This window comes from Haemaphysalis longicornis, unplaced genomic scaffold (genome assembly GCF_048455015.1).
Source record: "Haemaphysalis longicornis isolate Haplotype H1 unplaced genomic scaffold, Haemaphysalis longicornis Haplotype H1 scaffold_6, whole genome shotgun sequence".
Classification (NCBI taxonomy): Eukaryota; Metazoa; Arthropoda; class Arachnida; order Ixodida; family Ixodidae; genus Haemaphysalis; species Haemaphysalis longicornis.
Window position 1 is genome coordinate 32,394,965 of NW_027526407.1, and position 14,933 is coordinate 32,409,897.

The 14,933-nt window shown below is 45.8% G+C and overlaps 1 protein-coding gene across 7 annotated transcripts in view; it reads left to right on the top strand.

Annotated features, from left to right (window-relative positions):
- Nucleotides 1-14,933, top strand: part of LOC144142445 (uncharacterized) — a 289,522-nt gene that overhangs the window by 60,238 nt on the left and 214,351 nt on the right. For 4 of the 7 annotated variants that reach the window (XM_077673955.1, XM_077673958.1, XM_077673961.1 and 1 more), the window contains exons 1-3: nucleotides 8,477-8,706; nucleotides 10,837-11,189; nucleotides 14,615-14,781. In XM_077673955.1, the coding sequence (XP_077530081.1) occupies nucleotides 10,884-11,189; nucleotides 14,615-14,781 (473 nt within the window). In that variant the 5' untranslated portion in view covers nucleotides 8,477-8,706; nucleotides 10,837-10,883. Of the gene's footprint in view, nucleotides 1-8,463; nucleotides 8,707-9,328; nucleotides 9,423-10,836; nucleotides 11,190-14,614; nucleotides 14,782-14,933 lie in introns of those variants that run through there. The other 3 variants (XM_077673962.1, XM_077673957.1, XM_077673956.1) reach the window with 3 other exon arrangements.

A 14,933-nucleotide genomic window follows, 5' to 3' on the forward strand; every position in this document is an offset into this window, starting at 1 on the left:
GACGGAACTTTAGGCCCGTTTCTAAAGTTACGTCCGACGGAACCCAAAATTGAAAACTAGAGTTACGTCCGACGGAACTTTAAGCTGCTTTCTAGAGTTACGTCTGACGGAACCCCAAATTGAAAACTAAAGTTACGTCCGCGCGTGTACCTGCGGCGGGAACAGAGCCCCGGCCGTCGTCGTCACTTGAGCGGTCTGTGTACGCTCCGAGCACAGGATAGTTAGACGGAGATGGAAAGCTCGAGTGACTTGTACAAACTTGGAGCTACTGTCTAACTTGAACCTCGAAGTTTTTCCTTATTCATTCTAATGTAAATAGTTGTATAGAACGTCTTCGTTTCCCTTCATCAAATCCAAACGCCTCGAGTTCGTCAATTCGACCGCCATCTATCCGAGAACTGGAGCCCGGGCGATTGGGTTCCTGATCGTCACCGGACTTCGGGGAAACGAACATCACAATCTTTACTAGGGGCGACACTTTTTTTCTTTAATGCAGAATGCCACCCAGGCCAGTAGTCAGGGGGGCCAGGGCCCCCTTCATCCCCCCTTTCCCTCCTCAGGAAATTTTGATTGGGGGTGTGGGTGTTCTCCAGCAGGGCTCCCGCCATGGCGCTGCACCAAGAAACTTGCCTGCAGCTGCTCACCATGTGCAATACTAAGCAAGTCTTTCCGTGGCCGTGTCTTAACGGCGCCTGAGCATATCGGCCGAAGGACCGCAAGCGACACGGAACTATCACAAAAGAGCAGAGGACGCCGCACCCGGCAGTCGGCGCCCGCTAATCAGAGAAGGGTGTCTGCGCTTCAGACTTCTTCAGCCCCCCGCGTGCTAAACCAGCCGCGGCAGACAGCCTTGTAGCAGCTTCCTTAAAAAATGTGCTTCAAATCCGCCGACAAGTAAATAACAAACCGAAAGATCAGAGCAATTATCTCCGCACATTTATAAAGTTTACTGAGTGGTTTCCCATCTACTGCATGACCACCTATGTAATCTCCGTTAAATGTACGTGTAAAATTAAGCTTGGGTGTTTTTAATGCCTGGACGAATATGTGCGAACCATTTCCTTCAAGAGAAAATTTTAGCTTTTCACTTCAATATCATTTTGCTGGCATCTGAATATAAAGTGACTGTTTGCTCCATATCACAAATGGGCGTAAAAACCACCCACTCTTCCCATAATAGTAGCGACTTTGATAAAATACGTTTTTCATTAATCAGCCAGATCAGTTAACTAAAATGTATCGACATTTTTATTCTGTGAAGAAATAAAGGAGTACCAGGGCATTCGCTTTATTATCACTAATCAATTATTTATTATTAGTGGTAAGTAATTGATCGATTAACCTTCTGATTAATCGATTAATGCTTTAGTCACGATTAATTGTTTTAACCAGTTCAAGTTTCTGAGCAACAGAAAGAAATATGTCATGTTGAAATTATACGCAAGCATGTCGAGTATCATATTCGTGTTCAAATAACCCGCCTTACGTCAAGACAGAAAACGATACCAGTATGCAAAAAGATGGCAGTGATTAAAACCGAAAACAGACGGGAAAATAGCTACTCAATAATATTTCATCGACAACTCTTATCTCAACTCGTGTATCTTCATGCCACACGGCAAAATTTCAAATAAAAACTACAAATATATACGGTACAAAAAACGAACAGTGGGCAATTATACATACCGTTTTTCCGTTGTATAAACTATTTCTGTAGTAAGAAAAGCGCGATTAATTGGCGCCATCGGCACTCATGGCAGGCGCTGATGTTCCTGTTTCTAGAAAAAATGTGAGTGATGAACGAGCTGATAAGCGTCGCGTCCGCATCATGCGCCGTGATGATGACGTACTTACCTCATCCGGAATGTGTCTGAACAAGTGTATGAGCATATTGATCTGATATGTACTACTACATAATTATTTTTGGTCATTTTTTTCTAAAAAAAAAAACCACACAACCGAATAATCCACGCATAATCGAATTAATCGATGCCAATTAATCGGGTTGAAATATTAACTGACACCCAACCCTATTAATTACTCTTGAACCATGTAAATTGGTTCAAGAGTCTTCAAGGGCTGTAAATTTTTTGTGCTTTACGTTATGCCGGACGTAACTCAAAACATTGGCCTAAAGTTCCGTCGGACGTAACTTTAGTTTTCAATTTGGGGTTCCGTCAGACGTAACTCTAGAAACCAGCTTAAAGTTCCGTCGGACGTAACCCTAGTTTTCAATGTTGTGTTACGTCGGACGTAACTCTAGAAACTGGCTTAAAGTTACGTCGGACGTAACCCTAATTTTCAATTCTGAGTTACGTCGGACGTAACTTTAGAAACTGGCTTAAAGTTCCGTCGGACGTAACTCTAGTTTTCGATTTTGGGTTCCGTCGGACGTAACTCTAGACACTGCGTTAATTTTATAACACCCAGCTTTCTTGATCGATTTCCGGGAAGAGTGTTTTTCGCCTATCATTTTCAGCTTAAGATGGTCACGTGACCACTGCGACGACATCGCTTGACATTGTGTCTTTAAATGAAGGCTTTAATAACGCATAACTAATTTTGTAGCTTAATTAAACTCCAACCGGAACATTCTGTGCAGTCCCCGGTCTTATTACAGCCCGACGCCCTCTGACATGCCCGTCAAGAATCTGTCGCTTGAACCGCCATAAGCAACTTAAACGCGCTTGTGGGAAGTATAAGCCGGTCACACTAGGACCTCAGCCTCGCCTTCCAAAGCACAATCGATGAGCGGCCCGCACACACAAAGCAGCTGCGGCAAGTCTTTAAGACAAAAGCGCGCCGTCCCTCACGGCACCGGCGTCATGCGCTGAGCGTCGCCGTTTGGCGGCCGATGGACGGAGCATATTGTTGGGCTCCGCAGCTGCTTATGCATATGCATGCACACGTCTGGGAAGGAACCGTGTGGAGCGCATACAGGAATCTGGGTTGGCCTCCATCCTTGGAAGAGGTGCCATTGTGTGTTCGTAACCATGGTGCTGTATACCCTTGCGCGGCCCGCGGTAGCGGAAGCATTTACCACATGCATGACCCTGTGTACGCACTATTGGCGTTCACGCTTGCCGGAAAACTCTTGTTTACGCCGACCGTCTGAGGCAGACGAGTGGGGGATAGTTGCCAGACAACTACTGTTATCACTTGTCTGGCAACTACTGCTATTACTTGGTCTTGCCTGCTATAAGGACGCTTCAGCTCATTTGCGAAAGAAGGAAGAAAAACGGGTTGACGATGACAATATTATCATCATTATCGCCAACATTACCTACGTCCTGTGTCTGCGTGGGTGCTTATGATTGATTGTTACCGGGGGCACGAGGAAAGCTCTTCTGGCCTGGAGGGTAACGAGGACGCCCACAGTATGGCTCGAGGGCTTACTATCCGAAAGCCGTGATGAGCGCGTTCCACTACCATGGTGCTTGATCCGCCAGAAGCAGAATGGTGTCATATCAAGAAATAGCCATGCACTACCGGCTCTCCCGCAGAAAACTCGCTTCAGCCAACGTGCTGCTCACACCCGCACAAGAGCGCATTTGGAGACTCTTTCAAACGAACACCTTTCCGAAACCATCCAAGCTCGACCTCATCCACCTTACCCTTTACCCCTCACCAAACTGCAAAGCATGCGGAGCCCTCGCAACCCTTCCCCACATCATATGGGGATGCATCAAAGACCCTTTCCCCCCAATTTCCTCCAATGAGCACTGGGAGGAGGCACTGGCGAGCTCAGACCAGGAGGTCCAAATCTCCCTGGTCACTGCAGAGCCGCCGACGTCGCCGCCCGGCATAAACCGGCAGTCACAACAGCCTTCTAACCGCGCAAAGCTCAAATAAAATGCTTTCTCTCTCTCGCTCTCTCCCGGACATCAAGCATCACCTGTTCAAGCAGTCGCGAACCCCGGCCTAACTCGAAACAGACGGTGATATGTAAAGTTTTATTACTCAAAAACGTTTAGTGTTAGTGCAATGTAGCACGAGTATACGTTAATCTTAAAGGCACAGATAGTGCGATAACCACGGCAATGGCTGTATTGGAGCGGTTTCTTGCATCTGCAGAGCTCATTTTCATGCGTTGTTATTGGAAGTAGCGCAAGTACAGGTTTGTGCGTGCAGGCGAACATTAAAAATTTCGAGAATTAATTCGATACTAATTCAAACTTCCGTTTTAGCATTTGGTTTAAACGTTTAAAAACATATTATAGCATTCTAGATTTTTTTAATATTTACCTTCATGCCAACCGCTGACCTTCGCGAAAACACGTTTTGAATTTGCAAGTTGCACTTGAAAAGATGACACCTCCCAACCACGTTAACTTGTCAGCTGTTTCGTAATTTGATATCAAAACACTTTCCCCACTGAGGCTTTTAATAACTTCGGGGAAGACCGGGTCCCCCTTGCCTTACGCTTTTGAAAACAAAATTTAGCTCTCCTGTGAAGAAAGTCGGTGCTGGTGTGATTGCAGGAGTTCAATGTAAGCCTTTCACAAGCCCTGACCCACGATCTCAGTAAACTGTCGCTAACAGGATAAATTTGCAGACACGGGGACAATTCGTTATAAGCGGTATTTTGATATTAACGGTTGATTCCCCTACGCACTGGTCCCGTACCACCGATAACTAAAGCGACACTATGCATAAAGAGGACGACTTAAATTTATTATGACTACACGCAGTACTCAATGGGTCAAACTCTGTCCGCGAACACGGAAGCCTGAGTACTAAGGTTCATTACGCATTACGTTGAATTTTAGCAAAAAACTGTTGCGTCAGAAAACTTGATCAGCTGATACTTCTTACCCTCTACATCTCGATACAAAATCGCTGCGGAAAATCAACTCCTCTTTCATGACGTTGTTTTCATCCTCGTAACATTGATAACGTCTTAGGAAGTTCGGGACAGAGCTGCGCCTGCGCACTTATATCATCCCGTCGACTGCGTCAATGCAATCGACCGTAGCACACAGCCAACTAACAAAATGGGTGCTCCCAGGACGAATATGTGAGGCGTTTTTTTTTTTTTTCGAAATGAACCAGATCCAGGAAAACTAAGTCGGATAAAAAAATTGCAGTGACAAGAAAAACTTGGCAACTATCCACCAAAACGGGGGTGGTAAGAAAATAGTAGGGATAAAGCCATGAAAAGCTTGTACGCAGATTGCAGTTCGTATCGAAAATGAGCTAGATCCTGCTGTTTCACGGATCGAAATGAGCCAAGTCCATTTGCGCAATGGGAGTTTGCTTTTGGCTTGACTGTTCAGGCGGTTTTGTGGGTGTTTTCGGAATTTTTTTTTTTTTTTTTGCTTTTCGGAGCTGGTTTATTAATGAATTCAGACGACAATTGGCAGATAGGCGAAGGTGTCCCCATATGTCAACGACGAAGTGAACGGAAGATGTGAACGAAATGAAACTGGGAGATGTGAAACAATTATTTCATTTCGTCTCACCTGTCCCTACGAGACAACTCTGGTTAGATTTATTTTTTTACTCCCGTGTTTACCATCTTGTACTTAACTAAATAGCCACCTCTTACCAGCCCTGGCCTACCAGCCATGAGGCAGAGATAATTCGAAGGAGAAGAATGGGGTGGAGTGCATTCGGCAGGCATTCTCATAATGAATGGCAGCCTGCCATTGTGACTGAAGAAGAAAGTGTATGACAGCTGCATCTTACCGGTACTCACATACGGGGCAGAAAATTGGAAGCTCACTAAGAGGGTTCAACTTAAATTGAGGACAACTCAGCGCGCAATGGAACGGAAGATGATGGGTGTAACATTAAGGGACAAGAAGAGAGCGGAGTGGGTCAGGGAACAAACGCGTGTTAAGGACATAATAGTAGAAATTAAGAAGAAGCAATGGACGTGGGTAGGGCATCTAATGCGAAGGCAAGATAACTGTTGGTCATTGAGGGTAACAGAGTGGATCCCTAGAGAAGGCAAGCGTTGCAGGGGGCGGCAGAAAGTTAGATGGGCAGATGAGATCAAGAAGTTTGCGGGGATCAATTGGTCGCAGTTAGCACAGGACCAGGGTAATTGGAGAATAATGGGAGAGGCCTTTGCCCTGCAGTGGGCGCAGATAGGCTGTGATGATGATGATGATGATGATGATGATGACCAGCCCTGGCAAATCTTCCCCACCCTCTGAGAGTACCAACCACTTTATTAAGGTGAAGAAGATATGAGCAGCCTTCCTGTGAAGCGTTTTGGAGAGTCACGGCAAACCAATGACGAGCTTGCTTACTTCGTGAGTGCCTTCAGGCATGCCCAAGAAACTATTCTGGCGGAGAATTCGAAAAGAGCTGCTAATGATGCCAAGTGGACTCACCTGCTCTCCATGTATGTTTCTACTGTTCTTGAAGCCCTGTTGCATATTTTTAATGCCTTTCTCATCAAAACTCCATTGCACTATGCTTGAAAGTCAATTTAAATAAAGTTCTCATAAGAATTCCGCATCAACTTGAGTGTTTCAATTAAATATGGGCCAAATCGAAACTTATCACCCTAATATTGCTCAAATTCTCAGCATAATTTTTAATTACGTGTGGTCATAAACTTCCCGTAGCTGACATGTAAAATATATCATAGCGTTGCATTTAGATCCGGAACAAACTTCCGCTTGTTGCTAAAATTCGCGTTAGGTGGATCTGGCTCATTAAAAAAAAAAACAAAAAAAAAACGCCACACGTGGAAATGTCTATACACAGCTCATGCGCACTCTATGACACAGCAATACACGGATAGCCTTTTAACAGCACACGTGGCACATATGCAAGTCACGTGCTACTTGTTTGTTCCCGTTCGCACAGCGGTGACATCAGTAATATATGTCACGGCGTGCAGCAACCCGGAAAATGTCGACGACCGTCACGAAAACGTGTGCTCGCTTTTTGCGCAGAGTTCTGAGAGTGTTTCGTTCTCTTTCACGCTTTTGTGGTTCGTTTCCTCGCCCATAGCATGCAGCACACAAACTCGTCCTGCTGTCGTCTGTCGCGCGCAACTTCTCGCCATTCTCATTTCCCCATTTCAAGCTATAATGTCTTAAAATTTCTACACTAAGTGCAATGAAATATATAAGAAAAAAGTGAAAATAGAGACGATAATCTAGTACACCCGCTCCCTGTTCAGACAGCGAGCGAATTTTGTTTCCTGTTTTACAGCTTGCCGCCATATATGTGTCGTCTGCGACTGAACCGAAAATGACGGGAATACCTTCGCGTTGGTTTTTTCCCATGCTGTACATGGTCACCGTCGAAACGGCTGTGGGAGTAGCTTGATAAATCATTTGCCCTAAAACTTCGATAAGAACATGATCTATAGTAATAAATTATACAAATCTGCATGGGTGCAGTGAGGTATAGATGAGTAAAAACGATGCATCGGCTCTTTTCCGAAATTACCTTACAGCGTAAAAGTCGGTTAGATATTTGAAACATTTCATAGCTCCTGTGTGAACTGGCTGGCATGGAAATATGCTCGTAGCTTAGAAGGCTCTGAGCGAAACCCGGAAGAAAGGTTTCGGTACTTCACTGTACACTACCGATAAGAAGACACGGAATAGTTATAGCGTATACCGACTCCTAGTAGAAAATTGCTGTCAAGTCGTGACTGCATGGTCGTTTGAATCAAAGGTTGGTTATTTGAATGGATGCATCAACAGTATATAAATGCAGCATCTGAATATAGGCGCGCAATACCGCAGAAAAACCACAACAAATTACTAAAAACTAATTTTAGGCTAGTTTTTTTGCCGAAGATTCTCTGCAATATGCTTATCTAAACACCGTAGCAAAACAACCTGTACATGAAGCGTTGTACCGCAGAGATTGTATCACGGCTTCAGGGGACGATCTAAGGACGTCAAATCCGTCTCAAAGTAGTCCTTATGTTCAACAGCGACCGTCTGGCTTTGGGAACGCGTATAGTACTGGTCCAGTCCAAAAACTTGTCTGTGTGACAGCTGACGAGCATTAATTACATATCTGGTTTTAGCTTAAAAATATGCTTTGTCATATAATTGTAGCCTGTACGTAGCAATGGGCGTACGTTACGTACGTAGCAATGGGCTTACGTCTGAATACACCGCATTCACCACTGTTCAAGTGCGCTCGCGTACAAGTGCATCTTAATTTGGCGCAGAGCAAATTTTAAAGAATATTACCTAAAAAATCACACGTGCACGTTCAACTGGGTTCTGGTTCACCGTAACTGGGTTGTAGCCGCATCCATCACGCGACAGTCAGACTAATCGCAGCCTCCGATGTCATGGAGGCGGTAACAAAAGGTTTATTCATCGCTCTGAAAGTATGAATTTAGTGGACACATTATACATCGCCTGAGCGATCACCATATGCTTCAAACAAAGGCGCGGAACACTTGTACGAATAGCAACAGACGACATCACAATCGCTCCCTATGCGTGTTCCCTAGCTAGGCACAGCTAGGCACAAATCGTCCCCACAGCTAGCGACACCAACGGAGCAGACGACGCAGAGCGACCCAGCGGTCAAGACCGGTCCACTGGCTTCCTTTGCATTGGCTTTCGTTCGCCGTGGGCGCATTGTATTTTGCCCTGCATTTTAGCGCCGCCCGGCCAGTCTTTGGTTTTTTGCTCGTCGAGGTCGCATTCCGGACTTCGTTGAAGCAGCAAGACGACGCCCACGACGGCGTTCTTTTGCCGAAAGCCCGTTCCCGTAAGTTTGTCCACGACGGACGCGGCGTGCTCTTGTGTTGTGTCAATGGCCGCTCGCGTTCCAAACGCCGAACTGACTGGTATCGCTTTCCGATTCTCCTCTGCGTTTTCTTTGCGCGAACGTTTACTTCCTGAGGTCGTTTTCATTGCTGCGTTTTCCGTTTCCGCGGTTGCCGCGTGGTGTTGTCACTTTCGCGTTTTCCTTTATCTCGTTGAAGCGCTGCTTTCAAAGTTCGTGAATCACGGCAGCCGGTTACAAGTCGTTTCCGTTCGTTTGCGGCCAGCTTTGAGCGGGCTGTCGCTTAAAAATTTTAAACGCTCTAGCTTGTGTTTCTTGTAGCTAGGTAGGAATCGTGTGTGGCTGTTTGAACGTTGTCGCTTGGCATGCATTCTGTTGCGACGCTGCTTGCATTCGAATATCTCTGCACGCTGGCGCACTTGCAAGTGTCGCAAAGGGACATGTTCAGTAATGTTTTTACCGTTTTTTTCTTTTACTGTTGTCGTTTGTAGTAATCGCTGCAACTTTTTTTTTTTTACGACCTGTAGTGGCTAAACTGCGGTTAACTAATTGTGAACGCGCGAGTTTTGTTCCAAAAGCGAACGCAGACGATCTCGTGGTGAATTTGCAGGCAGAGTACGCTTAATTGTAGCGCGCGTCTGAAGTGACATATTTTGACGACCAATTCGTAAGTCGCGTCTCACTTGAGAATTGCGTTTGTAAGTAATTTTTTTCTTGCTTTTTATGTAAGCCTTGAGTGGTGGCGGGAGTTTACTTTTGGTGCCGCTTGTCGAGTACGTAAGGGAAAGCGGTCGGACAACGCAGACAATCGTAGTTTCCAAAAGCGAACGCACATGATCCCGTATTGTTTGCAGGCACAAAGCGCTTGCAGCGACCGTCGGAAGTGGCATTTTTAGTGAATTGTGAGTAGCGAGTACCTATTAAGTGTGCTCTCTCTAGATATGTAAACTTTAAACGTTGGCGGTAATCTGCTTTCGTTGCCGTTTGACGGCCGGTACGTCAATGAAAATGAGTGCGGGGCTGCCAACGCAGACGATAATAAATTAAGCCACCGAGTTCAGCGTTCCCGCGCTCGCGTACCGCTACAGGTTCAATGCCACACAACTCTCGCTGAGGTAATTAATTCACGAACCGCTACATGTAATTGGTTCCGGTTTTGTGGAGCGTGACCCGACCAAGCTCTCCCCGATTTTTTTTCTTCGCTTCATCTACCAGGAAGTGGAGGCCTACACGCCAAGCCGCGAACGTTTGATGCCGTTCTGTACGCGCTCTTTGTAAGTGTATCGTCATTCGCAAAAGCTTGAAATTACTGTTCAGTATAGTAGTGTATTTCGAAAACGTGACAATAAGGTATATATTTGTGGCGGAGTCGAATTTCAAGAGCGCCGCGTAGATTTCGGCGCACGTTTGAGATTCCCAGGCGGTTTACAATAATCGGCCCGTGGTCTCCGCGTGCTACATGGCGTAATTAAACCTTGGGACTTCAGAAAAAGGTTAATTTTCTAAATTATCTGTGTATGCCTATATCAAGCCTGACATAATTTATTGATTATTGATACATAGGTATTATCGTTCTGGGCATATGTGTTACCCGATTTATCCCCAAGATCAGTCATTCTAAACAATATTCATGGTCGTTAAATCAGGCTCAAAACTGAAACACAATATTTCTGGTGACCAAAGAATCTCACAGCACCGAATCATTGGACTATAACACAAACCACTTTCTTTCATGGTACTTGTTCTACTTTATATTAAAGGCCCGTTCACACTTGTGCCGAAAGTGAGTGAAAGCGACGGGAATTCCGTCGCTTTGTCGCGTGACGATCATTTTTGTCAAATGGTCGGGAACAATTTTTGTCACCACGCGACAAAGTGACTGAATTCCCGTCACTTTCGCTTATTTTTGTCCCAAGTGTGAATGGGCCTTAAAATTAAACCCTACACTGAATACTTGGACTATAACAGAAGTCAGTCTATTTTGATCGTTCCTATTTTTTTTCTTGTTTATGAATTACTGGATAATCATACAAAGGGAGTGTCCGTGAAAATTTGTGGTGGTTTGCGTATTTCCTAATTTCGTGTGCTCGGTTCATTTCGTGTTCTATGCAGCCATGGGTTAGGGCTCCGCATTGCCAGCGCCCGGTCACAAGGAGCGAATGGACGGCCAGGGCTACGACGAAGCGTTCCCTTGGCAAGGCTTTGCAGCGGAAGACATGATCCTGTCCTCCTCTGAGCTTCCGCAGAGCGAGGACGGGGAGTTCTCCTCCCCCGAGGACTCGTACGAGGGGGAGGGAACGCGGGAGGAGGTCCCTGCGAGGGTTGACAAGGCGGCCCTCAACTCGTCCGTCAGCGAAGCCCTGCAGCGGCTGGTTGAACTGTGTGATGCTCCGGACAGTGGTGTCGTGTCCCTGGACAAGCTCATGGAAGTGATTGAGAGCCGCGGCTTCGAGTGCTCGAACCAGGTGGGTGAGCTCAACTGCACCTAGCTGCGTGCGTTAAAGGAAAAGGTCTGTGATCGAGTTGGGCGAGTCGGTGACTGTTCATCATTAACGATCAGTGTACAAAAGACAAGACGCCAAAAGGCGGTGACTGACAGCTTACCTCCTTCAGTTAATATATATCGTAAAGTTTTGAAAGAACGCCCATCCAAATTTCAGAGGTATCCAGTGAAAAATACGGGATGGGCGATCTTTCTGGTCAGGTGTGAGAAACTACAGAAAATGGCTGCACCGCCGACCAAAACTGCAGAGTTGCAAAGAAATAATATGAGGTGGGCGAACTTACGGCTCAAGTGCAGAAAGGACAAGTGAGTGACCGCATCAACACATGAATGGATGATTCACGTTTATTGATCGGCGCTAAGGCCATCGATTTTAGGGGATGGGCGATGTTTCGTTGGTGGGTTTCTCTCGGAACTTTACGGTATATCAAAAAACTTGAAGCCCCCCTTCAATTCAGTGGTCAACATAATCAGTTAAAACTAATTGTGGACCCGCTGCGGTGGCTCAGTGGCCAAGGCACTGCTGGGCCTATGGATGTGGGTTCGATTCCCAGCCTCGGTGACCGCTTTTCAGATGGAGGGGAAGATGGAAATGCCTGTGTGTTGAGGTTTTGGTGCACAGTAAAAAACCCCAGGGGTCAAAATTAATCCGGAGCCCTCCACTACAGTACGTCTGGTAGCCAGTAGCTTCAGCAACATTAAACCCCAAAAATCTGAAAATTCATTATGGGCATTGGACAGAGAAGAAGAAATAAGTATGTCAGCAACTGCGAGCATTTCCCCAATCGATTGAGAAGGTACGAATAGGTTGATGGGGCAGTCGCAGCACAGGAAATTCTGCACATTAATTATCACATTGTGGCAATTGTGGTAATTAGTGTAGAGAATTTTTATTAGCTTATAATAAATTAACCTGGTGAATAGCAGGTGAATGTGCCTACCTTCGTGTCAGGTGGACACCATAACTTTCTTGGAGACACGTAGTTAGCAAAGATGGCTCCAATTCTGGCTCGGCGTTGTCTGGTTGACGAATCTTGATTCAACCAGTGATTCATTCCCGCGCCGGCCACTTTATCATTGTTGCTGTCAGGAAGGCAAGAACTTAACTTGGATGTTGACTCCTTACACCCACGCTGGCTACTGGCTGTTTTGCCGTAGATCGGTCTCGTGATGTCCGGCACAGCATTGGGATGTGTACCCTTCTCCGCGCGCATATCCGACTCTTCATGTTCAGGTTTGACGGTAGCTTTCGGTATCCGTTCATGGACATCGGTGTTTGGGGGAGGCCTTGGTCCTGCAGTGGACAGAGTCTGCTGATGATAGTGGTGATGGCATTTAGTGAAAAGGACATTTGGTTACATGAGCCGCGTTAGACATTGTGAGGTTTATGGTGAGGGATTCATGGTGCAGAGATAAGGGCTGCGAGGAAATACAGTACAGTAAAACCTTCTTACAAGAGACAATTCTTTTGTAACCAAGGTCTCTTGTGTGACATGTCGCTAACAGAACGAACATGGACAAACCAACCGAACCGTTTTAATTCAAATTTCTCTTATAACCAAATGTGTCTGGTAACAGTGCCTCTTTTAATGGGCTGGTTTTACTGTAAAATGTTTCAAGTCATAGCTGAATATGTTTCTTCCTTACCGCGAGTATTTGTGGGGGCTATCTGTGCCTTGTATTCCCCTACAAGCTTTTTCCATCACCAGAAACTTTGTGACATCACAAATTATCACTGTATTATAGAGCAATTATTATATTGTTACATTATGTGATAATTATTACATTATGTACTGTATCACAAACTATATCGCTGTACGGTGCGTCGTCTTCTGTTCATCCTGTCCTTTTAGCACAATTTTGTTTACATCATAAATTATAGTCTGGAAAGTGCTCCGGTATGCAATAGTTGACAGTACATTTTCTTTTTTTGTAGTCTCTTTCCACCGTTCTGTTGGGGATGAAAGTAGTATGCCTGTTGCGTAGACATGCTAGTCTATCCGTTGTAAGATTGAGCATCTTTTTGTTACTAGGGATTATTGTTCGTGTGTATCGCTTGTATATGACCTCCAAGAAGCCTTGTGCAAGTCTCCGTGGTCTCTCAATGCTTCATTGCATTACTATGGTTACCTGACCCAAGCATTAGGCAGTCCATGTAAAATGTTACCAAGTCATTTGGTCGGTGTCACGGGTTTCATCAGCAACACGAGAAGTTAACAATAGACGATTTTTCAGTTTCGTAAAGCTGAAAATCTCTTTCATGTTAAAATGAGGTATGGGGTAAAACCAACTTCATGAAGGTGGTTAGTATGGCCTTCTGGAAATCAAAAGAAACAAATGCTGTGAGAGCACTTCAACACAAAAACTCGTCCGCAATGTTTCTAAGCAGAATGCTCCAAGGTTGTGCACCCACCGAGGTAAGGTGGAGGTTAACAAAATAAATAAATAAAGAGCTGCAGTGCATGTCGTAGTTTCAGATGGCTGAACTCAATCCGAACTTTCTAATATGGTCATCCTTAGGCGTGGCTTTCAGTGGATGAAACCGCAATTTGGCACACCCACCTGGTTTAAGTTTGTAAATGAGTAATGAAAAGTTTCATGCGTATTTCAATCCAAAAGACGTTTTCACATTGCCAGAAAGTTGACACAAGCAAGTGATGTCTGTAGCTGTGGGCGTTTGGACGCCTCGCAGCATTTCGCATCTGGCATTCAGGGGTAATAGCTTGGCATTTTAAGTGCAGAGCACTTTAGGGGCTCGCGTTGTTGTCGTAGCTCACTCACTGCACCCAAGTAGAGCCCCATGGTGAACTGCCGCAGCGGCGTCCCACAGAAGCTTCAAAAGCCAAGCGGTTTATATAGTCATACGCGTTCGAAACTCATGAACCGTAGGCGCTTGTCACACATCTCCCAGCTGTTTAGCGCAAAGAAAACTGCAGGTACATTTGAGGCAAAATATACTTAAGTGGCAGTGTCCGCACTCATTTAGTTAGGAAGGCTTGTTGGGTTGGTTTTTACGATAGTAAGTAGTAAGGCGCCAGCGGCACTGGCATGTGCGGGAGGAAAAGCAAGCACAAAGAGAACAGAACTCCCGCTGGCGCAGTTTCAGGCAGGGGGCGCGTGAGCACTGCGAAGGCGGGAAATTTGAATTACATTGGACAAACCTCCAACCTCCATTCCATGAATGCATTAAGGGAGGAGTGAGACGGGACGGCGAAGAGCGGGATGGGTGGTAGCAGTGAGCGGATAACGGCGCTACAGCCCATTGTGGTGAATCACTGCTCTGCAGTTCCGACAGCTTTCCCATTGAGTGGAATGGCTTTAATTTTTTCTTTATCTTGTGACTGAGCTGGTTGGTGCATGCTAACCTTTCCCCGTGCACCCGTCCAGGACGTCCACTCGCTGACGCAAGTGTACAATGCCCTTTGCGTCGAGAGCGAGTCCAAAGGCCTGGTCACCAACGGAGCCGCGGGCAAGCGTGACTTCCACGTGGACATCCACGGCTCCAGGGTCATCAGAGACCTGCTGGACCACTACCGGAACAACGCGCACCTAGAGTGAGTGCTTGCCGTCCTTCCCTCTGTGTGGGTGCTCCGCTGAGAAAAAAACAAAAACAAATTGAGTATTAGCACCACTGCTGGGCCCTTTTACACCTGTCCCCCCCCCTTTATGCTTTTGAAGGGGGACATGGCTCTTAAAACAATTTCTT